The sequence below is a fragment of the Littorina saxatilis genome, linkage group LG13 (assembly GCF_037325665.1).
Source record: "Littorina saxatilis isolate snail1 linkage group LG13, US_GU_Lsax_2.0, whole genome shotgun sequence".
In the NCBI taxonomy this organism is placed as follows: Eukaryota; Metazoa; Mollusca; class Gastropoda; order Littorinimorpha; family Littorinidae; genus Littorina; species Littorina saxatilis.
In genome coordinates, this window is record NC_090257.1 from 14959764 (window position 1) to 14987168 (window position 27405).

General features: G+C 42.4%; 1 protein-coding gene across 2 annotated transcripts in view; it reads right to left on the reverse strand.

Moving 5' to 3' along the window:
• The window catches only part of LOC138983690 (UDP-glucuronic acid decarboxylase 1-like), a 100308-nt gene that overhangs the window by 45051 nt on the left and 27852 nt on the right, over nt 1–27405 (reverse strand). For both annotated transcript variants that reach the window (XR_011461233.1, XM_070356985.1), the window contains exon 2: nt 10013–10055. Coding sequence is in view for 1 of the 2 variants with exons in the window: in XM_070356985.1 (XP_070213086.1) it covers nt 10013–10055 (43 nt within the window). In the remaining variant the exon portion in view is untranslated. The remainder of the gene's footprint in view (nt 1–10012; nt 10056–27405) is intronic.

Here is a 27405-nt window from a genome sequence, read left to right on the forward strand (position 1 = left end):
CTTGATCATATGTGACCAAATGTGTCTCATGATGAAAGCATAACATGTGCCCCACATAATTTTTAAGTTTGAAACAGTTATCTTCCATAGTTCAGGGTCAAGGTCACTTCAAAATATGTATACAATCCAACTTTGAAGAGCTCCTGTGACCTTGACCTTGAAGCAAGGTAAACCAAACTGGTATCAAAAGATGGGGCTTACTTTGCCCTATATATCATATATGGGTGAGGTATTGAATCTCAAAAACTGCAGAGAAAATGGGAAAAATGTGAAAAATAGCTGTTTTTTAGGCAACATTTATGGCCCCTGCGACCTTGACCTTGAAGCAAGGTCAAGATGCTATGTATGTTTTTTGGGGCCTTGTCATCATACACCATCTTGCCAAATTTGGTACTGATAGACTGAATAGTGTCCAAGAAATATCCAACGTTAAAGTTTTCCGGACGGACGGACGGACGACTCGGGTGAGTACATAGACTCACTTTTGCTTCGCATGTGAGTCAAAAATCCAATATTTAGATTATTTGTTTGAAATTTGGTATGGACACAGTTGAATGCACACACAGTTCATTTGCATCTTCAAATCAATCAGTCAATCAATACGATTGGGTGCCGAGGCTGTCAAGTCAGTAGGGGGTGTGACTGCCTTGAGCAGCAACAACTGCCCGGCACCTTCTGGGCATGGACTGGATCAGATGCCGGATATCTTGCTGTGGGATGGTGTCCCACTCCTCCTGAAGTGCCTGCAATAGATCGCGGTGATTTGCCGGCGCTTCTTCTCGCCTGCGCACACGTCTGTCCAATTCATCCCAGAGGTGTTCTATCGGGTTCATGTCTGGCGACATGGATGGCCAGGGAAGCACCTGGACATGGTGGTCGGTGAGGAACTGGGTGGTGAGTCGTGCTGTGTGCGGGCGAGCGTTGTCCTGCTGGAATATGGCATCCTGGTCAGCCAGAAGAGGAAGGGCGTGTGGGCGCAGAATTTCCTCCACGTATCGCTGGGCAGTTATGCGCCCTTGGACGTGCACCAGGGTGCTCCTTCCAGCGGTATTGATCGCCCCCCACACCATGACGCCTCCACCACCATGAACGGGTGCCTCATCCACACAGTTGGGCGCGTAACGTTCGTTTACTCTCTGGTAGACCCTCCTCTGACCATCATGTCGCTGGAGCAGGAAGTAGGACTCGTCGCTGAACCACACGTGTCTCCAGTGATTCCGGACGGTCCAGCGAAGGTGCTGGTTGCCCCACTGCACTCGGTTCTGGCGATGGCGGCGGGTGAGGACAGCTCCTCTGTGAGGTCTGCGAGCTCTCAAACCAGCTTCATGCAGGCGGTTCCGCACGGTCTGGTCCGATAATCGGTGTGGCCCGGGGAGAGCCTGGACAGAAGATGAGGCCGACAGGAAACGATTCCGGAGGTGGCGGAGCCGTATGAAGCGGTCGTGAGCAGCAGTTGTCGCCCTTGGTCTTCCCGCTCGTGGCAAGTCAGCAACGGAGCCAGTGGCTTGAAACCTGACCCACAGTCTACTGATGGTGCTCTGGGACACGTGGAAGTGCCTGGCGATTGCACTTTGACTTTGGCCTGCTTGTAAACGACCCAATGCAATTTGGCGGTCTTCTCTGCTCAATCGGGCCATCTTTCGTCGCTGAATTGTCGTCTGATTTCTTTGTGGCGAACAATCCGCTTTTATGGGTTTTGGAAGACATGGTGAGAGCTCAATATTCCCTGAGTTTCACGAAATTACACTGAAGCATGACGAGTGGTCATGCCAAATGAGCAATTTTGACATTGTAGCCACTGATAACGCATGCGTCACGTGCAGAGCTCACTTGTGGCAATGGACGAAAGGTCGACGACCAGATAAACATGTTCTGCAGTTTGGTGGATATCCTTGTAGCCATATAACTAAATTAACCAAATATTACAAGCTATGCGTTTCTTTTTTTGAACAGTATAATATTACTGTTAGATCAAGCAGAAGTATAAAAGTTGCATACCAGCCAAATTTACCACAGCTTAAGTCATAAATAATCAAAAGCATTATATTTCATTTCTATTTTCTAATGAAAACAAACAGATGTTCAGATTTCCTGATCCTCGAATTGTTCACAGGTGATCTTTATGCTTTTGATTCAGCAGAGTTGCATCCCTTGTCCTATTGTTGAAGGTCTGTCTTTTCTTCTTTATCACATATATTATAGTGGATCGGGTTTTTTTTTTTTACTTCCTTAGTTGAAGGGAAATAATTGACAGCAGTAGTACTGTCACTACTTGTACTAAGTTGGTCAGCAAAGCTGGTGTTAACATATTTTGGAAAATGGTCTCAATGAGTATCCCTGCAGTCAATGACATAATTATACATTTCCCAGAAACTGGATCAGTGGTACATAGCAGGCACATCAAAGGAAAACTGAATACAGAGGGCTAGGGGGAATATGTTTGCTCTGGATGGGCGGTCAGATCAAAGGCAGATGCATTGTAAAAGCTGGTTGGCCTTGAGACCTGGGTCAATGACCGGTACTTGCAACCTGAACACAGCTGCCTGTCGAGACACTGACCTTCTTACTCGGGGTCAATGACCGAGTTTTTATCTGAGAGGAAACTGTTTTACAACATGTGAAAGTCTCTGAAGGATTGGTGAGCGCAGGATAAGATATGAGAGGGGGTGAAGTGAATAGCGCAAAGAGGGGGGGACGAAGGGGGGTTTAACTATTTTGACTGCTGATGCAATCGCCAGCGGCTCGTGGCACTGGAGGGGTGATGACACGGTCAAGTGAGGCGGAGGGGGGTAGCTGTCTAGCCAATGTGTCTGGCCTTGATTGGTGGTAGTCCTGAGTCCTTCTGAAAGTGGGGGAAGGGGGGGGATGAGTGGGCAGTAGAGAAGTGACAGATTTTGAGATCGCCGGCAGAGATATTTGTTCGCCGGCCGTTCCGATTGACTACGTTGCCTAACAACTTTGTGCTTCAGCGAAATTTGAACTCGCCAGGCGGGCGATTTTAGAGGAATTTCGAACCCGCCCAACGCGATTTGAAGTCGCCGGGGGCGAGCGGGCGAGTGCCAAAACTCACCCCTGTGGCAGTGAAGGTGATCGTGTTTGTGGGAAGGATGAATGGTGCCTTTAATGACAACAGGTTCAAAAGGTCGCGTGTTAAGCATATGCAAGAATAATCACAAATACATAGCTGCCCAGGTTTGACCAACGGGGCCATAGAAACTCTCTTAATGGCCACCATTTTCGAGTCACGAAACTGTTAGCGTAACAACTTAATTCCGCCGTGGTAAGTGATTGAGAGGGTACGTAAGACCATGCAGTTTGGGCTGCCATCTTCACTATAGAAACAAACTACACACAAAATTCAGAGAGACGAAAAAGCAGGGGCGGCTCCAGGGAGGGTTTCCGGATCCCCCCCCCCCCCCCCCCCCCCCCCCCGCCTGAAAAAAAAAAAAAAAAAAAAAAAAAATGGAAAATGAAGAAAAAACAAGTCGCATAAAACGAAATTACAACATTCAGTCAAGCTGTCGAACTCACAGAATGAAACTGAACGCACTGCATTTTTTCACCAAGACCGCATACTCGTAGTTTCGTCAGTCCACCGCTCGTGGCAAAGGCAGTGAAATCGACAAGCCAGAATAGTGCGGTAATGGTCGCGCTGAGCAGGATAACACGCTTTTCTGTATCTCTATTCTTTTTAGCGTACTGAGTTTGTTTTTAATCCAAACATATCATATCTATATGTTTTTGGAATCAGGGACCGACAAGGAATAAGATGAAATCAAAAATTTCAGTGATAAATTTTCATTTGATTAATATACTTACCCAATTCTCATAAATGCATTGACTTTGATCTCACATGCTAGATGTCGAAAAACTACTCAAATTACCTGCCCTTGTAGGGTGGTAACCAAGCTAAAAAAGATGCCATAGCCGTTGCTATGGCCTGACCTAGCCCGGTTACCCACAATTCCCCGCGCACCACGTGGGCGGCAACATCCTGCAGAATCATTCGAGACTCTCAAAAACCCCCAAAAAATTAAGTAGCGGGGATGGATGGGAGGGTATTAACTATGAGAATTGGTTAAGTATATTAATCAAATGAAAATTTAGGACTCAGCTTTTATTAAAGCTGTTTTTAAATCGGCGCAGCACAGAGGTTGTGGCATCGTGTGTAGCAGACGATTGCTTTCGTCAGCCTGGCTTGCTCCACCGGAAGTTGCGTCAGACGTGGTCGCACGCGCACCCACACTCTCACAACATCCGACAGACGCTATCTGTCAGCTCGTCGCCAGTTTATGTATTGCTCTTCATTATCTTCCAATGGCTCTCACGGACGATTCTATGATGCAAACATTCGAAGAGTTTGAGATCGCTCCGGCCACTGCTGCGCACCTTGAAACCCTGGGGTTTCACTCTCAGCAATCTCTTGAACTCTTGACTCCCAACTTGGTGGACACGTTTTCTGTTCTGCCTCTAGCCCAGCGGCTCTTGCTGAAATCTCTTATCAGAATGCTCCAGCGACCAGCCACTGATTCGGCTTCTACCTCTCGTCACACTCCCGATCAGCAAACCGAGGCTACTCCGCGAACCACGGTCCCGAAGCCAACACCAGAGAACGTGACAGTGCGGACCAGACAGAGAGTGGTCAGCGAAATAGGCCCGCAAAGAGAGCAACAGCGAGCCCAGCCACAGTCACACGCAGTCGCCACGGACTTTCTCGATCTTTTGGGTGCCCTCCCCTCTTCTGGTCCATCTGTCACCGCCAACAACACAGACCACTCCCACCACTAGACGGGAGGTAAGCCTAGAGATATTTCTCACTTCATCTCTCTAAATACTGCTCAAGCTTCCTCCCGCGCTGAAAATGGAAGCGTCGACTATCTGGCGATGGTAGATGGTCGCCTGGCCATAGCGGAAAAGAAGACACCCCTTGACAAAGTCACCGTCCCTCAATATTTTGAAGCAGCCCTAAAAATACATGAGGAAATGATATGGATTGACAAGACTGATCGCCAAACCTCGGACGAATATCTCGCCTACCTTGCTCGCATCTCCCAGATGGCGCAGGTGTTCTCCTGGGCGTCAGTCCTGCTTTTTGATCGGGAATTCCGAAAAGAAACCCAAAAAATTAAGTAGCGGGGATGGATGGGAGGGTATTAACTATGAGAATTGGGTAAGTATATTAATCAAATGAAAATTTAGCACTGAAATTTTCGATTAAATTACATATTCTTTACCCAATTCTCATAAATGCAGATTCCCCCTAAAGGTGGAGGGAACTTACCTAAGTCCTAGAAAGAACTTGTCCTGCCGCGACTAAAGAGGGCAATGCGTTAGCACCATCCAGCCGGAGGTAAAAGTTGATGAATACGTCATCCGACCTCCAATAGGCAGTTTGCATGACTTCATCAAGACGCCCTGAACGCAACACCGCCAAGGACGACGCCCAGGCTCTGGATTCATGAACCCGTGCCGAAGCCAGAGGGAGGACCGCCCGCCCCCCCCCCCCCCCCTTCTCACTAAGCCACCACTCATAGGCCTGCCTTATGAGCGTCGCTATCCATCTTGACAGGGTCAATTTAGAAATGTCTTTACCACGTCTCGTGTTAAGAGATATGAAAAGGAGCTTTTGGCTCTTAGCTCTAACAGGCTTAGTGAGAGACAAGTAGGCGTTCAAGGCTCGAACCGGACAATTAGACAAATCCGGATCGTCCGGCGCGAGAACAGTACCCAAAGGAAGAACATGAATAACCGGGGGAGCCTGGCCCGGTTTCTGGTTCTTTGCCAGAAAATCTGACCGAAAATGCAGAGAAACGGAACCGTCACGCTCAAACGACACGTCCTCCGGTAATCCAGAAAGCGCATGCACCTCACTGCCCCTGCGGGCTGTGGCCAGGAGCAAGAGGAACAAAGCCTTACGAGTAAGGTTAAGCAAACTGGAGGTCTGTAACGGTTCAAACGCAGAGGACCGTAAGAACTCCAAGACCAAAAACAAATCCCAAGCGGGAACAGGTGTCCGCTGCTTGGATTCCTTCAAAGAGGCCCCTCTGATGAAGAGAGACCCCCTGGCCCGAATCCACCACCCCTTCAGGAAAGTATTTGGCTGCGACTTCAGCTGCCTTTTGCATAGCGCGCCTGAAAGAAGCAGGCAAAGCCACACACTCTTCCTCCTCCTCCGCGGAGTCCGAGTCCCCCCCCCCCCTCACCACTCTGTCCAGACACGAAGGAGGGGAGACAGGAGAGTAAGGTCGCTGCAAAGATTGCTGATCCCACTGCCCAGTGTGAGAAAAAACTGCGTGATCTACCCCTGCCTGCTGACCCCCACCGCTCACCCGACCCGAGGAGGGAGGGGGGTGGGTAGCCAGCACCGAGCCCTGATGGCAGGCAGAGTGAAAGCCGGCCCACCATAAGCGACACGCTGTGCGAGAACCGCGTCCCCGTGCATATCGCCCGCCTGACAGGTCTGGGCCACGCCACGACCCGAGAGAGGAGGGGGGTGACTCGCCACTGCAGCAAACCCCCCTTGAGGGGGGAAGGACGGAGTGAGAGACGAAGCCACAAACGGCCGTCCCCACCCATCCCCCTGCTGCAAACCTGCAGCCACACCACTCCCCCAGGGGGGGGGGGGGGGGGGATGGTTGCTAGCTGAGGCCTGGTAAGAAGGTAACGCTCTTGACTGAGACAGCTGCCCCACAGTTCCGACCCATAGAGCGAGAAAGAGTGATCAACACACACCCCCTTGCCCCAAACGTGGTAAAGCAGAGCTATGTAACATAGCCTGGGAAGGCCGTACGACACCCCCGGGCTGTGAATGAGCGAAAGAAAAACCAGACGGGCGTGAACCCGAAGCCTGGGAGTTATCAAAATGACCACACTTACCGTGCCCCCCCCCCCCCCCACTCCCCCTTGAAAAGGGGACTGCATGTCCGACAAAGCTGCGCTCGAGGCGAGGTAAGAGGACAGAGGCAGGCGAGGAGCAGACCCCCCCTCCAAAAGGAGAGGGTGCTCGCGACCAACCAGACATGAGACCAGCAAATGTTCCAAAAGTAGAAAAGTAAGCCGGTGGGGTCCAGGGGCAACGCCCCGTTAGGGGGTTCAGGGGGGCTTTGCCCCCCTGACGGAAAATGAATGTTAGAATTATAAAGGCCATTTTGGGGCCTCTCCTGATAGCAAACAATTTGATCATGCCTTTTTAAAAAGCTATAAAAACCACAAGAATAATATGTTTTAGCATTTTAAACAAAAGTGTAATTTATAACAATCACACACACACACAAAACTTACTTGAAAACTTTCAGAACCAACACATTTTTTCCACCAAGTCCGTATTTCACGACGCAGTGGCCGTTGTCGCACCACGTGCACACGGCCTGACCGGGAATGGATATCTTGGCGATACTGTCGCCAATGAGCTGGCGCCTTTCTTTCTTGTTGATAATGACAGTCACTTCTTCTGACAGCCAGTTGGCTTTCCACTTGTTTTTCACACTTTGGTCGTCGATCGTAAGAGCTTCCACAGCCGACAAAACAATACGTAATCCAGACGCCATGATGCTACCTTTTTCACCTTCGGCGTTTGGAGATCGGCAGCCAATCAAAACAACCCGCAAACTGCCATCGGTGAATAATTAGGCCTAGGCGATAATCGTCGGAGATCGACAGCCAATCAAACGCGACCCATGATACTGCTATGGGTTCACGCGAGTGCTGGGGTGCGAATGCACTGACTTCAGACGCAGACAGCTTCAGCTGAACGGTTCATACCACCACCCCCTCCCCCCCTTTTTTTTTCTCAACGAATTTGCATCGATCTCAAGAATGGTCTGTGAGCTAAGGAAAATATCGGAATTCCGATAAAATTCGGACCAGTCCCATGTCTGCCAACCCCCACGCTACCCAAGGTAGAAGGGGTCGGACCGAGATGGCCAGGAGCACTCGACCAGTGCGAAGAAGAAGAAGAAAGGCCCTCCGCGGCTGACGAAGAGGCCAGAGCCAAACAAGCCAGAGAGGAAGAATCTCCAACAGCGGGGGGCAGCGCCAGCCCCGCCTCCCGTGACGCCAGCTGCTTAGTGATAAAAACACAAAGTTCATCTTTAAGCGAGTCTAAGGCCAAAGGCCCAGGCAAATTATCTTTAACAGGAGATGCCTGCTGAGGGGGAATGGGAACCAGAAAAGTAGTTCTGTTAGCCGGGTCTTCAACCCGCATAGTAGGTATGTCAACCTCCTTTTCTTTTGACTTTCCTTTACCCTTGCCTTTTCTAACAGGGCTAAGAGCCAAGTCGCCTTCCTGCCTCGCACTGAGCTTGCTATCCGCCATAATGGCTTGACTGAATCAACAAACAGTAACACAGAAAAACTATCTGTCGCCTTCCTGCCTCGCACTGAGCTTGCTATCCGCCATAATGGCTTGACTGAATCAACAAACAGTAACACAGAAAAACTATCTGCACCTGTCTGTTAAAGCAAGCACAACATACAATTACAACCAAAAAGGAAAGGTCTCACCAAAACGGCGAACAGGTAAAGCCTCCAAGACGCCAGCTAGTCCACAGACAGGCCAGTAAAAGAAGGCTGCGAGATTAGTAAATCCAACATGTCCGACCGTGAGTAGTCGAACGTCGAGAATGATTCTGCAGGATGTTGCCGCCCACGTGGTGCGCGGGGTATTGTGGGTAACCGGGCTAGGTCAGGCCATAGCAACGGCTATGGCGTCTTTTTTTTTTAGCTTGGTTACCACCCTACAAGGGCAGGTAATTTGAGTAGTTTTTTTGACATCTAGCATGTGAGATCAAAGTCAATGCATTTATGAGAATTGGGTAAAGAATATGTAATTTAATTGTTTCTAAATCGATTTTGGACAATTAATTTTAATAATAATTTTCATATTTTTAATTTTCAGAGCTTGTTTGTAATCCAAATATAACATATGTATATGTTTTTGGAATCAGAAAATGACGAAGAATAAGATGAAATTGTTTTTGGATCGTTTAAAAAAAAAATTTTTTTAATGACAAGTTTCCGATTTTTAATGACCAAATTCATAAATCATTTTTTAAGCCAACAAGCTGAAATGAAATACCAAAATCCGGCCTTCGTCGAAGATTGCTTTGCCAAAATGTCAATCAATTTGATTGAAAAATGAGGGTGTGACAGTGCCGCCTCAACTTTTACAAAAAGCCGGATATGACGTCATCAAAGACATTTATCAAAAAAATAAAAATAAATGTCCGGGGATATCATTCCCAGGAACTCTCATGTCAAATTTCATAAAGATCGGTCCAGTAGTTTAGTTTGAATCGCTCTACACACACACAGACACAGACACACACCACGACCCTTGTCTCGATTCCCCCTCTATGTTAAAACATTTAGTAAAAACTTGACTAAAAGTAATGATGGCTCAGATTGCACCAGATTGCTCCATTTTCCTTGTTTTTATCTATATTTTCCGGGGGGGGGGGGGGGGGGGGGGGATACCCCCGGACCCCCCTCGGTGATCAGCTTGCCTGCGCGACAGATTTGAACGAAATGTGTATGAACTGTAAGACACCAAATAAACTTTCGGATGTAAAAAATGTAAAATATCATTCAGTTTAAGTCACTGTTTCGACGGTTGAAAGTGAATTATGCCGTCAAAAAACGCCATTTATGAGGGTAGGCGTGGTCACGGACCTGTTACGTCATACCCAAATATTGCTCAGATTCCAAAAACACATTTTTGAGCAGAAGAAAGACTGATCTTCAATACACGTATATTTCTGACCAAAAAACTGCTGTTTAACATCTGGGCTATACCACTAAAAAAATATCCTTAACTTTTTGTGCTCAGTGTATGGGTGCACTGTAATGCTGTTCACATATATTATGTAATGTAACTACATGTACATTTAATTTCAAATGAAAATTCAGTTGGTCTTCCTTTAAAAGTAAATGTAAATTAGAGGAAATCTGTCTGAGGTTGCAAGTTTGGGACGACTATCATTTAGTAACCAACAAGGTGAAAGGACCCACCTACCTTTTATCATAGGGTCTTCTTCCTGGTAGGCTTGAGTAAACAACTGTGCAACAAAAATAAAGACATCATTTTACAACAGTGTAAGCGCATATAACTGACTCAATCCACACACACACATACTGCACACAAACAGGGGGATCCATCAGACAGGATTATATTATACACACCTTTTGAGATTGAAAAATCAAAGTACACTTCACTGCAAATAATGTGGAGAATCACAAAACCTCAAAGGTTAGCTATAGTAATAGGAATGTTTCATTTTTGACAAAACAAGACAATTACAAATACATCGACCCAATAGGCTTTAAAGTGGACAAACAATTATGATGAGACCAAATTGTACCAATAAAAGACAAACTTGGCTGGAAGTATGCTTTGGGTGTGACAAGGAGATCAGGTCAGAGTTAAAAGGTTTCCTTTCATGATAAAAACCATTGGGTCGATGTTCTTGTGAATGTCTTGTTCTGTTTAAAAATCATACGTTCCAACAACTAACCTTTCTTGATTTTGATTCCCCACATTCTTTGCAGTGAAGTGAATTTTGATTTGTCAATCTCAAAAGGTGTGTATAAAAGAATCATGTCTGCTGAATCACCCTCTGTGTGTGTGAAATCTGACAAACAAAAGAGGAATTTAAAGTATTTCAGTTTTTGAAAACATACAACAATGATCAAACCCTGACTACCATCTTTGATGTCAGAGGCAGCCATTGACATTCAGTAGGGGAAGCTTTAAGTCATATCAAATTTTGCTGTAAACTGTCAGTGAGCAAAACAATACAGCTCTAAAAAACCAGACTTTTAGGGTACACTTAATTACACGTGTGTTCAAGCAACCATTCCAAAGATGCTGCATTGTGAAAAACTCAGAAACATGTGTTGAACAAGCGTGTGAATTTGAAAATAACAGCCTGTCTCCTCAGTGAGTCTGATTGATGTCTTTCTTTGATGAATATTATTAACAGAATATTTTCTCAAAATTCTTCTCTGACACCAAGTATTAACAATGCACATAGACATGAACAGTGATTCCAGAATAACACCCCCAGCTCCTACTAGAAACTCAGTAGCAGGTAGCAGGATGCATTATTCTAATCTAACACTTGTGTAAACAACTCAGTTAACAATTTTTTTTTAAAAGAGTTTAACATTCATTATTCCATGACCTGCTTCTTTGTCTCTCTTCAAGAGTAGGTTGAAGATTCAGTTCTTCCCGTAGCTGGCTGCGACTTTCATGCTCGACGTGATGTGTTGTGCCCCAAAAGACATTCTTGTGCCGTGCTCTGTGAGAGGTGTTTTCTTTGTGCTTAATATTATTTTGTTTGGACCTATAGCTATTGATGTGTACATTGTTGTTAAACAGTTGTTTGTTTACCAGGGTTTGCTAGTGTGTGATAGGGTTCGTGTCCGTCTGAAGATGTTAGTTTCTTTGTTAGTCCTGTGTTGACAACTCTTCGACAAGCGCTTAGAACTGTACCCACGGAATACGCGCTATATAAGCTTCATATTGATTGATTGATTGATACATGAGGAGGTGCAATACGCTGCATTTCCATGGGTACCGGAGCATATTTCATGGTTACCAAAGTCAGAGTTCGTAATTTTTGGCTCACGTAAGTGTAGCCTATGCGATCGTAACTTTGTCTGTCTGTGCGTGTGTGTGCGTGTGTTTGTGCGTGTGTATGTCTGCGGTAGAAACTCTAACATTTGAAGACGTCACATTACACTGACGTCACATTATGACGTAAGAGGGTTAGACGTCACGCGAAGGAAGTACTGAAAGTCTCGGTCATTATTATTTTGAGCGGGCCGAGACTAGTTACTCCCTGTAAGTAGGCTACATGCAGACAGACAGATCTAGATCTAGTGTCTCGCTTTCTTGCACAGTTTCACCTATGCTCTTTCTGTGTGTGTGTGTGTGTGTGTGTGTGTGTGTGTGTGTGTGTGTGTGTGTGTGTGTGTGTGTGTGTGTGTGTGTGTGTGTGTGTGTGTGTGTGTGTTACTGTTTGTCGATTTCTTACGTGAGCCTTGATGGCTTCGCCTCTTGTTCTAAAAGTGATTGCAAAAATAATATAAATTCATCTGCAAACACCTTTCTAAAACATATTGATTAGAAACACCATAATTATTTTCTAAATGTTGACCTAAGTTTGATTGACCCTCGTAATGTTTTGGGGTCAATCAAACTTAGGTCAAGTCGGGAGATTATCAAACCCTAAAAGTGTGCAAGGATTGAAAGGTCTAGCTTCAAAAACATACGAGATAACCTCAACGTTAAGTTTTTATAAAACGAACATGACCCCCCTGTGACAACAAAATTTGACGAGGGTCAACCAAACTGGGGTCACTTCGCGAGATCATCAAACCCTAATCGTGCGCAAAGTTTCAGAGGTCTAGCTTGAAAAATACCTGAGATAACCTCAACGTTAAGTTTTTTGTCCACGAACAGAGGGCCGGCCGTACAACCGTACACATATGAATCCTAATACTCACCAATTACTCAGGTGAGTCAAAAATAAAAACAAAATCAAGGGGTATAACTCTGGTTGTCAAAGCAGCTGTCGTCCGTTTCATTCACGCATTCAGCCCATTTCAAGTCATTCTAGGACAATTCCGTTAGTTTAAGTACTGCTGACAAGTTTCGGCATTTGTTAACTATCCATAATGTGCGGTTGAAGCAATTCAATTATACCTAGCGGTTGATATTCAATCTGAAAGCGTCTCCAACATGCAGCATCGGGTCAAAGGTCACTGTGTAGGGTGCAAGGCGAGTAACTCTCGAACAAAAACATTGTGGATCAATTTCAATAGCAAAATCTTTACCAAACTAAGCTTTTTCGACAAGAGAAAAAAAAAGGGAATGAAAATTTAGGCTTTTTGTTTTGTTAATTTGTTGATTTTCGAATCCAGTATTAACAAGTCGCGTAAGGCGAAAATACAATATTTAGTCAAGTAGCTGTCGAAGTCACTGAATGAAACTGAACGCAATGCCATTTTTCAGCAAGACCGTATACTCGTAGCATCGTCAGTCCACCGCTCATGGCAAAGGCAGTGAAATTGACAAGAAGAGCGGGGTAGTAGTTGCGCTAAGAAGGATAGCACGCTTTTCTGTACCTCTCTTTGTTTTAACTTTCTGAGCGTGTTTTTAATCCAAACATATCATATCTATATGTTTTTGGAATCAGGAACCGACAAGGAATAAGATGAAAGTGTTTTTAAATTGATTTCGACAATTTAATTTTGATAATAATTTTTATATATTTAATTTTCAGAGCTTGTTTTTAATCCGAATATAACATATTTATATGTTTTTGGAATCAGCAAATGATGGAGAATAAGATAAACGTAAATTTAGATCGTTTTATAAATTTTTAATTTTTTTACAATTTTCAGATTTTTAATGACCAAAGTCATTAATTAATTTTTATGCCACCAAGCTGAAATGCAATACCGAACCCCGGGCTTCGTCGAAGATTACTTGACCAAAATTTCAACCAATTTGGTTGAAAAATGAGGGCGTGACAGTGCCGCCTCAACTTTCACGAAAAGCCGGATATGACGTCATCAAAGACATTTATCAAAAAAATGAAAAAAACGTTCGGGGATTTCATACCCAGGAACTCTCATGTCAAATTTCATAAAGATCGGTCCAGTAGTTTAGTCTGAATCGCTCTACACACACACACACACGCACACACGCACATACACCACGACCCTCGTTTCGATTCCCCCTCGATGTTAAAATATTTAGTCAAAACTTGACTAAATATAAAAATGCAGTAGTCAGGTTGTCATTTCCCGATTTTGACCTCGACCCCTCAAAAAATACCTTGGAGAATGTTTTGAATGTTTTGAACTCAGCAATGTCTGTAGATTACAGACAGTATGCATCACGGACACACACACACACACACACACACACACACACACACACACACACACACACACACACAGACACAAGTCATATATATATATAGATATAGATATACATATATATATATACGGCTTCTCTGTGTGTGTGTGTGTTTGTGTGTGTGTGTGGGCAACACCTGTGGATTGTAGAGTTCTGTTTGTGATGTGGTCTGGCGGCTTTGGTGTGTCTGTATGTTCAGGCCTTCCTTCGAGAAGCCATAACAGTCATTCTCAATCCCGTTTGAGTGGACTTCGCCTTCAAAGGTGATTGTGGTGTTTCGGCACTCGGTTAAATTTGGCGTCGTCGACAGCGATGGGACTCGACATGAAATGTTCAGGCCACTGAATCATTTTCGTGCTGTTCCCATTCCACCTGGGAGGGACGGACCTAAGCTTGGCGGGTCCATGGTTCGGAACTTTGGGGACAAAGTTCATTCAAAGGGGGTCGAGTGTGACAGGGAGACTACCGTCGCCCTTCACAGCAGACTCTGCAGAGTTGTTCGCCTTAGAAGTTGTGGGCTTTCCTTGCATGTACCCGTAAGTTGTCCTCACTGTAAAAGTGCAAAGGTCGAATCTATTTATCAAAAAATCCACTGTCATCTATCTCTATATATTTATATATATGGCTCATTCTCCAAAGCTGCGCACCGCCGATACCACTTCTAAAAATAGATGCAATGTGAACAAAGTTTAAAACTTTTTCCAATTTTTGTGTGTGCAGACTATAGAAAAATATTGTAAGAGACAATATTTAACTATTTTTGTTTCAAAATGTTGGTCTGTGTTTACTCAGTTGAATGAATGGTGTTCATTGGTTTGCGAAAATGGGTGGTCGTTTTGTGACATGAAAAAGCTGACTGAAAGTGTTGGTCAGCAAACTGAACAGAATCATTATAACTGATCGTTTCCAGCATAACATTATCATGTGATGTTACTTTTCTCATGCTGTGAAAGTTTGTTTTAAAAATATTTGTTAATCTTGCCAAAATTGGCATTCTTCTTTACGATCAACAACGTAACACTCTGTTTCCCACATGTACACGCTTTGTTTTGCAACTCTACAGCAAGCTCCGAAATCTGGGTGGTACTACTTTTTGTCTCGAACACATGTCCACTGTGTTCCTTGTGTGTATTCGCAATGAGAAACACTAAGGTTGAGCTAACAAAAAATATTTCGTTGTGTAATGCTATTACCCAGTTTTGTTTCCAGTTTCTGATGTTACGGTTGTTATCAAAACATTTTACTAGATCGTACAAAAGACAAAATATTTCAAAACTATTTGGACACACATTCCCTCTACTACCAAGCGGAAGGATATAATGCACTTCGGCTGACGGGCCACGCGGTTTACATCGCCAGCGAGATTCAGTTTGAATTTGGGTTCTGATTGTGTTGCATGTGTGACGTTGTTATCCCGACACTTCTGTGCTGATCTAAAGGTAAGTTTACAGCAAATTCTATGCATATAAATGCTTATGCATTGTTTAAATAAATAACTGTATGATTGTTCTTTACGTTCGGCTAAGATGAGTGTGCTCTTTACTTGACAAAATACCGAACTTGATCTGAACGCAGTTTCATATTCTTGATTTCAGCAGTCAGTAAATTTTTGGATCTCCGGCGAAACTTTTCAAACTTGTACTTTTTGTAACAATAGATAGCATTTTTTTGGTGCAGATTTTGCTTCTGTAACTTTTCAACAGTATTATTCATATACGCGCCTTGATTGAATACTTTCTTGCTTCGATTTAAAATTTCTCATCAACCTCGTAACGAGGAAGACCGGATGGCTGACAGTCTCCCGATTCTTTGTGACGAAGTTAGCCCGATTGTAGGGTAATCGGACACACAATCTTTTTCAGAAGCCAAACGTGTATCAATCACGGCTGTATTTTATGTTGTTTTTAACTGCAAAAAACTGTTCGGGAAACAGGGATGTCGTTAGGCGTCGGACATCGGACATATAACGATGAAAATCCCCAAATGTCCGATTCACATTGCCGCATGTCGGTCAGATGTCCTATCGTTTTAGCCTGAGCGTGGTCATTGTCCGATATGTACTCCATTCCTTCGGACAGCGCGATATTCGTTAATTTTCATTTCAAGATACAAATCTTCTAAAAGACCGAACGCTCTCGTGTTCAGCTGACACTGAAGTTGTCAGTGCCGCGTGCGGATCTTTTCTTTTGTCGGGAATTCCCGAACCGTTTGCGGTATGCGCCGTTTGGGTATAACCGTCTCGGTGCAGCGCACTGATCTAAAAATAGTGGCTTCTTTTTAGATCAGTGCATGCTACAGGAGTACGGGAGACAACTCCAACTGACTAAATTTGTAGTCTGCTTTTGTTTTTGATACAAGACGAAGCACTGAATTATGCCGCTGAAAAAAAACTAAAGCCTGCAAAAGATCAGCATTAGATCAAACCGATCATTTTGTTTGTCAACTTTTATCCAAATCATGCAGTATTTAATCAAAGTACGAGCTCTGAAGTTGTTCATGTTGGTTTCTTTTTTGTGGTTTCTTTGAAACTAAACAAATACAACATTATACGCACACTGTGTTGATGTATTTACTATATTATGTGTGTGTTCTACAGCGCGCGCGCGTGGGTGTGTGTGTGTGCGTGTGTGTGTGGGCGCATGACTTTGGAACAATTCCATGGAATGTGTTATAAGCTGTTTGGCGCAAATTCATAATGTCCTATTACACTTTCTGAAAGCGGTCAAATGTCCTATTGATGCTGAAGAACTCAGGACATTTGTCCTATAGGTATGAATTTGTAGCAACATCCCTGGGGAAAAGATGGGTGATTTATTAGTGCGGTTGAAAATGGCCTCACAAGATCTCGTTCGTAACTCGGAACCGTTAGAATGATGTTCTTCGTTACGATGTTGAAAAAGAGTCGTCAAAGTCGCTTTACAGTTTCGTGCAAGTTCTTAAAAACGGCAGTGTTTATTTCACTTCTTTAAAAGACATTTCTGCATTACTTTCGGGCAGTCGAGATGCTACTATTTTGCAGCGTTGTTTTGATTTGTGTTTCTTCATTGTCAACGTCACGCGGACCCGACTCGTCGCCATCTTTGTAACGATGCTGATGCGATGTCAAAAGATTGCCGTGTGCTTGAATCTTTTTTTATTTAGCCTTTTGATTTCAAAGAATAATCCGGTTTTTTTTTTCTTTGTGTATTGTTCTGAAAGTGCTGAACCAGTCGCCTGTCTACCCTGCCCCTAACCAGTCGCCTGACGGTCCTGCCCCAGACAAGTCACCTGTCTACCCTGCTCCAGACAAGTCACCTGTCTACCCTGCTCCAGACAAGTCACCTGACGGTCCTGCCCCAGACAAGTCACCTGTCTACCCTGCTCCAGACAAGTCGCCTGACGGTCCTGCCCCAGACAAGTCACCTGTCTACCCGGCTCCAGACAAGTGACAGTCGTCTGATTGTCCTGCCCCAGACAAGTCGCCTGTCTACCATGCCCCAGACCAGTCGCCTGACTGCCCTGCCCAAGACCAGTCCCCTGTCTACCCTGACACAGACCAGTCGCCCGACTGCCCTTCCCTGCCCCCTTCAATCTCGCCAACCAATACTTCTCAAGTGAGTGAAGGATGCTTCATTGAAGTACCTTTGCTTGGTCGTCAGAGAACTGTCTTTTTCTACGCCAAAGTTATTGACGTTGACAGTAGTGGGGACCTGCTTCTTCACTATCTGAAGCTGAAGCCAGACACTAACAGTTATGTATGGGCAGACAAGGCATGGCTCCCTGCCAGCAGCGAGCACAAAGCTGTTCCAGCACCCAGACTAGCCCCTGGTCGAGGCATTGCATTTGTTTTTGACAAGTGAATGTTTTTTAGCCACATTAACTGACATTTCATACTGACTTTTTTGTACATTCTTAGTATCATTTTTTGGGTTTTTTTTTTTACTTTGACTTTCAAAAATTTCACTTTGCCCTTAGATTTTTTTTCCTTTCTTTTTATTACAAGTAAATAATGGATAAAACAATATGTGTTATTAACATATTGTTGTGTGTTCCTTTCTTGGACTTGGATTTTGATTTTGGTTCACTTTCATCAACTATTTCAAATATTTCACTCCGAGGTGAGCTGTTGCGGCGAGCAGTCGCAATTTTTTGGCTCTCTCTTTTTCGTAGGATTGTGACTTGTCTGTTCATACCAGGAGTTCTGTGCTGTTTCAAGAACGGTGATGGTGGTGCATCACCACATTGGTAATTGTCTTGTATGCTGTTTTTCATGTTTTTGTGTGTTTGACACTGTTTATATCGGTAACATTGTAGAGTTAGCCATATTTTGTTCCTTCGTGGCCACATTGTTCAACTAGTGCACGGGACACACGAGAAACACGGCAGTGTTCATACCAGCGTAGCTGGTCGCCTCGCGTCGCCGTCCCGCATAGCGTATTTTTGACACTGTGTGTGACTAAGTGTGTTCACACTGTGTGTGACTAAGTGACTGTGACTGAGTGTGTTTACACGGACACGCTCTGATAAACCCAATGCAGTGCAACCACAGGCGCTGGTAACTCGACACTCCTGAACACCACTAAACTATTTTACCTGTACTTTGTACTTTGACTGTTTTTCGTTATTAATCTGTACTTTGAATTTACTTAGATTGAAGTGTGCCTTGTGTATTCACACACTCTAACATACAGAAAAAGGGGGAAAATACACATATACACTCAGCTCAATGGCGGCGGCTACCACAGGTGCTGAGAGTGCCCCAGGGCCGGATAGGGGGACCCCTCCAGTGTTTATCCCATGTAGAAACCTCCCTGATTCAGACACTCAGTACACTGTACGCGAAATATGCGGAAGTGCTGAAAAGACCAGTGGCTACGGATCAGTAATCGGGGCTCAGCGTATTGGTGGGTTATGGCGCCTGTACCCGAAATCTGTGAAGGCTCGACATGATCTCTTATTAGGAGGCATCAAGTTGAGAAATCAGACTATCAGCCCTTTCGACAAAAATCCCTACATTGTAAGAACTCCGGAAGGCGTCACAGAAAGCAGAACAACCAAGCTGATCATCGGCAATTTGCCACTCAGTTACAGCAATGAGGAAATAGAAAGAAAATTGTCCCAGTTAGGCTGCGAGTCCCACTCCAAGCTTATGATGGAAAGAGACAGAGATGAGAATGGCGGCCTGACCAGATGGCTCACGGGGAGACGGTTCATCTACATAGCCATCCCCTCACAGCCCCTTCCACAGAAAGTCTCCATCGGAAGTGCCTCTGTCACCCTATACCACCGAGAACAGAAAGACAAGCCAGAAAACTCTGTCTGCAGCCGCTGCTTCGCCAAGGGCCATAGAGCAGCGATATGTACTAATGACGTCATCTGCAGAGACTGCAAGCAACCTGGACACAAGGCCGGGGACCCGGCATGCACACTCCTGGATAGCGACGTTGGGGAAGAAGGTCTCACTCAGAAAGTCACGACAGAGCAAGCGAACCCAGATAAGCCTGAACGCCAAAGCAACAACGTCCTGCCCTTCGTGGGCGGTCTAGCACACAGCAGCACTCCAGGATCAGCTCCTACCCACTACTCTCCAATCCCTCCCCCTCCCACTCCCATGCCCCCGCCCAATTCCTCCCCCCTCCCGGTTTCCCCACTTACTCCAAGGAGACTTTCTGGAAGACGCGCTTCAGACTCCACACAGGCTAAGATCAACTTCCCTCGATCCCATTCACTGCCAAGAGAGAAGCGGCCTCACAGTTCTCCGTCCGGTGCTGATGATCCAGCCAAGTCAGCGCGCATCGAGGACCACGCCGACAGCTTGACGGTGAACACTCCAGGCACCCAGAACCTCCCATCATCAACATCCTCTGAGGCTGTGATCACTTGAGGGGCTAGGGGATGATAGGTTGGTCTTCTGGTAACGGATCGTTGGCACGCCCTATGGACTTCGATTTCTTCTTAAAGCGATTTAAGCAATGATAATTTCTTGTTAAAATGGGAACTATTAAAATAGCAAGTGTTAATATCCATGGATTAAGAAACAGCATCAAAAGAAGAACATTTTTCCGTGATTTAAGGAAAAAAGATTTTGATGTAATATGTATTCAGGAAACGTATATTTTAGAACACGATGCAGCAGCGTGGGAAAGAGAATGGGGAGGGGCACTGTATTATACAGGGGAAACTAGTCACAGTATGGGACAGATGATACTCATAAAGAAGGGCTTTGCAGGCGAAACTCAGTGTATTTACAAAAGCCAAAGGATTATTGGTATTCACGTTGTGTTTAATGATAACGATATGTATATTTGGAACGTATATGCACCAGCAGTACATAAGAACAAACAGCGCTTTTTTGAACAGCTAAGAAACCAGGTCAGTAAACCGGAAAATGTCTATAGTGTGGTGTGTGGGGATTTTAATTGTGTGATGGACAATGATTCAGATATTATTAGTGGTGAAAATCACAACGAAAAAGATATTGACACATTCCGTGATTGTATGGCTCAGAATGAGTTAATAGACGTGTGGCGATTATTTCACCATGGAGAAAAAGAATATACATGGTCAAGGAAAAATCCTTTTATCGCCCGCAGACTGGATTATATTTTTGCCACAGAATCAGTATTAAATAGGGTAACAGAATGTGAAATTCACTCGGTTGCACAATCTGACCACAGACTCGTTTCCCTCTCCTATAACATGTCTCAAATCAAGAGGGGACCCTCATATTGGAAATTTAATGACAGTTTGTTACACGATAAAACTTTTGTAGACTCAATGAATAAACTATTAACAGACTATGCTAATGAAAACACCGAAATAGATGATCAACTAAAATGGGAACTCTGCAAAATTAAAATAAGGGAATGGTGCATGGCATACTGTAAAACTAAGAACAAATTATCAAACAGAAGGAAAGCAGAGTTACAGTCTGAATTAGATGAGATAGAGAAGAATTTGGCTCTTAACCCGACAGACAAAGAATTAGTTGATCAACGGGAGAAGTATAAAACAGAAATGGAATTGTATGCGATTAGAGAAGCAAAAGGTGCCCATGCACGGGCACGTGTAAAATTTATTGAAGACGGGGAAAAAAACACTAAATATTTTCTCAACCTAGAAAAGGCTCGAGCAAATAGTAAAGTAATGGATAGACTAACTAATGAGGAGGGACAAGTATTGAAAAAAAGACAAGATATTGTAAAAGAGCAAACTCGTTTTTATTCAAATAGATACAAAAAAAGAATTAACTTTGATGAACAATATGTTGAAATGTTTTTACAAGACGTAGAAGTTCCACAATTGACCGAAGAACAGAAAAATAGCATTGAGGGCATTTTAACTGAAGATGAAATCACAAAGGCTTTAAAAATAATGAAAAATGGCTCAGCACCAGGCGGAGATGGTCTAACAACTGGTTTTATGAAATTTTTCTGGTGTCAGATAAAGACAATGGTTATATGTTCCTTGAACGCCGCTTTTGATAATGGTCAAATGTCTCCGACCCAAAAGAGAGCAGTTATAACATTAATACACAAAGGGAAGCAACTGTCAAGGGATGATCTGAATAACTGGCGACCAATATCTTTACTAAACTCAGATTATAAGTTACTGGCAAAGTGTCTAGCAGTACGCCTAAAAAGTGTGCTTGGAACAATAATTCATGAAAATCAGTTTGGTTTTATGAAAGGCAGAAATAGTAGCACAGCAGTTAGAATGATTGATGATATAATTACACATCTCAAACAAACGAACAAACCAGGGCTACTCCTAGCTCTAGACTACAAAGCTGCTTTCGACACAATATCAAAAGAATACATAATGTATGCCTTTAAACGCTTCAATTTTGGTAACACTTTTGTTAGATGGGTCACTACGCTCATGAACGAAACAGTAAGTTGTGTAAATTATATGGGGTGGTTGTCAGAGCCTATAGAAATGAACGCTGGAATTCGACAAGGCTGCTCATTCTCACCAATGGCCTTCGTGCTCGCCTTAGAGCTGCTGGCAGTCAAGATGAGGGCAGATCAGTCAGTTAAAGGGGTATTCTTGCCATCAGCCAATAGTACTAATCAAGAAAGACTATTGAAAATGATCTTGTACGCTGATGATATTACGCTTTTTCTGAAAGGCACTGATGATGTGCAAAATGCTCTGACATTGGTGTCATATTTCTCCAAGTTCTCAGGACTGGCTGTGAACAGACTGAAATCGGAGGCCATGTGGTTGGGTTCACAGAAGTACTCTGAGGAGCAGCCATGTGGCTTCAGATGGAAATCAAAAGTCAAAATTCTTGGTATATATTTTAGTAATAATTTAGAAGCCTTGGAAATCGAAGAAAACAGGACGGAAAAAATTAATCATATTCAGAGCACAATGATTAAGTGGTCTAAGAGAAACTGCAGTATAAGGCCAAAAAAAAAAATTGTCTGTTTAGGGTAACCCGACCGACCCTATCGATTTGGCGCCGACCCAAAAACTTTTTTTGATTTCAAAAAGAAAAAAGAAAAAAAAAGAGGTAAAAATGCTAAAAAGAGACATTTGGCGTTTCTTTATCTCCCTTTCTCTCTGTTTTATTTATACGTTAGTTTTGAAACATGTATTCATCAAATATAAGAAGTGAATGTTCAGCCAACATAGCATTTACACAAAAACAAAAAACAAAACAAAACAAAACAAAAAAAAACTTTACCTACCTACCGACCCTACTTTTTTTGGTCATGTTACCCTAAACAGACAATTTTTTTTTTTTGGCCTAATGGGAAAGATTTGCCTTGTAAAATCACTTTTGATCCCTCAATTAACACATGCTTTGCAAGCTTTGATTATACCCGAAAAGATCATATGTAAACTGAACTCAATGTTTTTCAGATTCATTTGGAAAAAAAGATTTTCAAACACAAAAGCCTATGAAAAGGTAAAACGAAAAGTTATGTGCCAGGAAACAAGTAAAGGTGGCCTAAATATGATTGACTTGGGTGACTTTCAAAAATCCTTTGTACTTGGATGGTTTTCGAAATTACTGCAACCAAACGAAGAAGCTTGGAAAAGTATTCCACTCAGTATGTTCTCCAAACTCGGAAAAAATCTATGCTGCTTTCAAGCAAACGTCAAACCAGCCTTATTTAAAGGGTTGGGATTGATTACAAACAAGTTCTGGAAAAGCGTTTTAGAATGTTGGCTTGACAACCATGAAAAGATATTACCATGCGTGAAAAAAATGACCCAGCTGGAGAATTTATGCCTATGGAATAACTCTCTAATTGCTTATCGTGGCAAGACAATGTTTCTACATGATTGGGTTACATCTGATATATGCTATGTGAAGGATTTATACGAGAATAATATGTTTTTACCATTTCACAGGATTTGTGAAAGAGTTGGGCATAAACCAACAAGACTATTTGAATATGGGGCAATTCGCACAGCAATAGCATCCCTTTTTTTGAAGATGAATGATAATGGAATACAAGCTATGAAGGTAATGGATTATCAAAAAATAAGTACATTTAAACCCAGGCAGTTTCGTAAATTAATGGTAGACGCTTATCAAACTGACACTATTGCAGTCAGTTTCTGGAAAAGAAAGATGGGAATTGAAATAAACAAGGACATTTGGCAGATAGCAAGCAACGCATCAAAAGAAGTAAGATTGAGACTGCTACACTGGAAAATAACTCATAACATTTATCCAACGAACATTATATTGTATAAAATGGGCATTGCTGAGAGTATTAGCTGTACACATTGTACAGAAGAGACAGATTATATCGAACATTTCTTTTATTATTGTATAAAAATAAGCAAAGTGTGGAATCTTGTTGAAGAAGCCTTCTTCACCGCTTGTTCAAAGAGAATTCATGTTGATGTGCGGGATGCCCTATTTGGCCTAGTTAAAAGGAATTCTATTTCATCCGCTGAAGCAAACTATGTCAATTTGCTGATCTTGATTGCAAAAATGTGCATAGGTATTTATAGATACGGTACCCCTTTAGAGATCGGATGTATTTTTGAAAAAGAGTTAAGTTTAAGAAAAATAATTGACTTGTGACTCGCATATATGTTGCTATCTGTGAAATTGAAATAAAGAAACGTTAGGTAACAAAAGGAGAAATGATTACGGAAGAAAAAATAGGACAAAATGTATAAAAAAAAAAAAAATAGGTGGAGAGAGAGAAGATAGAACAAGAGGAGACAGTGAGAGAGAGAGAAAGAGAGAGAGAGAGAGAGAGAGAGAGAGAGAGAGAGAGAGAGAGAGAGAGAGAGAGAGAGATATTGGCAGACTATATGGGAGAGAGAGACCGACAGAGTATGGGGGAGAGGAGAGAGAGAGAGAGAGAGAGAGAGAGAGAGAGAGAGAGAGAGAGAGAGAGAGAGAGAGAGAGAGAGAGAGAGACGAAGCAAAAAAGAAGAACAAAGAAGAAGACAGAAAATTCCGAAGAACAAAATTCAGAAAAAAAACCCAGACAAGTCGAAGAGAAAGAAAGTGGATGCAGAGAAAGACAGACTAGGGAGTGAGAGAGAGAGAGAGAGAGAGAGAGAGAGAGAGAGAGAGAGAGAGAGAGAGTGAGAGAGAGAGAGAGAGAGAGAGAGAGAGATGTTGTGTGGACAAGTGTGAGAAAGAGAGAGAGAGGAGAGAGAGAGAGAGAGAGGAGAGAGAGAGAGGGTAAATGTAAATTTTAAAAAAATTTAAAAACAATTGTCCATGATCTGTTTACTGTCCATTGAGTGTGAAGCTGAGAGAAAGAGTGAGACTGAAGGAAAACAATAATAACTTAATAAGAATTAAAATGATTATAAAAAATAAAATAAAAATAAAAAACTTCCGATATAAAAAAATTTAAAAACACAAAAACGCACGCACATGTGTGATTAACAATGTCTGATCTCCAAAAAAAAAATAAAAAAAAAAAGATTAAAAAAAAAGATAAAAAAAAATAAAAATAAAAAAAATAAAAAAAAACTATTTCAAATTATTCTCAGTTGAGTTGCCTTTGGGGTTCCATGCTACATGCTCATCAATATCTATTTGTTCTGATACTATTTTGCACTCTTGTTATTCTCATTACTGTTGGGGGAGTAACACTGGGAAATGTAACCAAAAAGATTAAGAGTTTGAAGGAAAGGCGTTCAAGTTTCTTGTTTAGAGAATTTTTTTCTGATTTGTATTTTTGACTTTGGCCTCAAAATATGTTTTCTTTTAATCCTAATTTTGCATTGAATTAATTAATAAAGCAATTTATATTTATTAACCTGTTGTTCTGTGTTAGCTTTTTGACTTGAATGTTGACTGTGGTTCATTTTGATCAGATAAATCAAAGTATGCTTTGCCGAGTTGCTTTTTGGGTTCCATGTTACATCGGAGATGATATTGCATAATCATCAATATCTATTTAGATAAAAGTAATTTGCACCATTTAAATTATCCACACTGTTTGGGGAGTGATACTGGTAAATGTTGATTAGGAAATGTTACAAAATATTAACAGATACTTTTATAGGAAAAACAGAATTGGTGTTGTTTTCTATTACAAAACTCACTTTAAAGTTTTTTTTTATTAATTTTTTTTTCTTTCAAGTTTTACTTTGGGAGGGTGTTGAGAGTAGTTGTTGCAGCAAAACTGCATAGAACAATGTTAAAAAAGAGAGAAAAACTGACTTTAAGAGATGTTTTTAGTGTGATTTTTGTTTCCATGTTACAAGCGTTATTTTGTTCATTTATGAACTTTGTCATAACTTTATGCACAAAGTTATAACTGGATTAGCTTTTTTTTTACAACATCATGTGAAGAATATTTGTATCTTTCTATTTACATCTCATTTGAACTTTCTGGTGGGCATTTAATTGTTGACACCTATGTCACAGTAGGAGACCCAGCTTTGGAGAATGACCCATATAGATAGATATATATATGAGCCTTTGCCAAAAGGTGCCATTTCGGACCCATGTATTTTTGGAAAGCAAGTGTAATTAACTGGATTACCCCAACATGTTTACATGTATTGTGCTTTGAAAAAGTGAGTTTGATGAATGCTTTTTTTAATGTTTTGAAGCCTGTTGTTGTTGTGAATGTTAAATAAAAAATAAAATGTTTCAAACATACACCAGAAACGGCCCCGAAAAATTTTGGACATTTTGGTGTCCTCGGGGAATTTTCGATTTTTCATGGTCTGCATCACTGCATCGGTTTTAATCAGCGTATTTCATACAGTCTAAGCATGCAACTCTTTGTAGAATGTGCAACAATCGTAATTAGAACCAGAATTTACCGAAAACCTCGCCCAGTAAATACCCGGTTATTTTTGAAGGGCTCATGTCCGCAGACCAACTTGTTTACAGATTCGATTTTCGCCGGTCTTGGTGCTTTGAATGGCCGCCATTTTGGATGAAAACGATAGTTTCGTGTTCGAGGAAATAAAAGCAGTGTGTTGCATTTGAGTCAGAATTTGCGAAGTTATTGTATCTAGCAGCTAAAAAGAATCGATGGAGTTAATGTCCGAAAGTAACGTTTGACACATTTTGTTATTTTTGCAATTTTCACAAAGAAGTTTCGCGAGTATTTGATACAAAAGCGTGGAAACCACTAGCTTTGCTTCTTTGGCGTTTCCGGTCACCGATTCGATTGAAATCATGGAGACGACGAGCCGTAAAGTTGAGAAAATATTGTACTGTCTGTTCAGGGTAAGGTGTAGATCTATACGTAACGTTTGACACTTTGTAGATCTAATGTTTGACACATAATTTGCCCATAATTCTTCTCCCAACGAATTGAATTAGCTTATATTATCCCATGACCTGCCTCTTTATCTCTGTTAGCTGAGGAGGTGATTATTCTGAATATTCCATCACAACCATATGGATATCCTATGGATATCCCATCACAACCGAGTTTCGATCTCAACTGTCATTGGTCATTGTCTTTGATTTCAGAGTACAATTGAATAATTTATAGAGGTCATCTGCATATTCAGAGTTTACAGATGGACTACTTTTTACATTTAGTCAAGTTTTGACTAAATGTTTTAACGTAGAGGGGGGAATCGAGACGAGGGTCGTGGTGTGTGTGTGTGTGTGTGTGTGTGTGTGTGTGTGTGTGTGTGTAGAGCGATTCAGACTAAACTACTGGACCGATCTTTATGAAATTTGACTTGATAGTTCCTGGGTATGATATCCCCAGACTTTTTTTCTTCATTTTTTTTATAAATGTCTTTGATGACGTCATATCCGGCTTTTCGTGAAAGTTGAGGCGGCACTGTCACGCTCTCATTTTTCAACCAAATTGGTTGAAATTTTGGTCAAGTAATATTCGACGAAGCCCGGACTTCGGTATTGCATTTCAGCTTGGTGGCTTAAAAATTAATTTATGACTTTGGTCATTAAAACTCTGAAAATTGTAAAATAATACTTTTTTTATAAAACGATCCAAATTTACGTTCATCTTATTCTCCATTATTTTCTGATTCCAAAAACATATAAATATGTTATATTTGGATTAAAA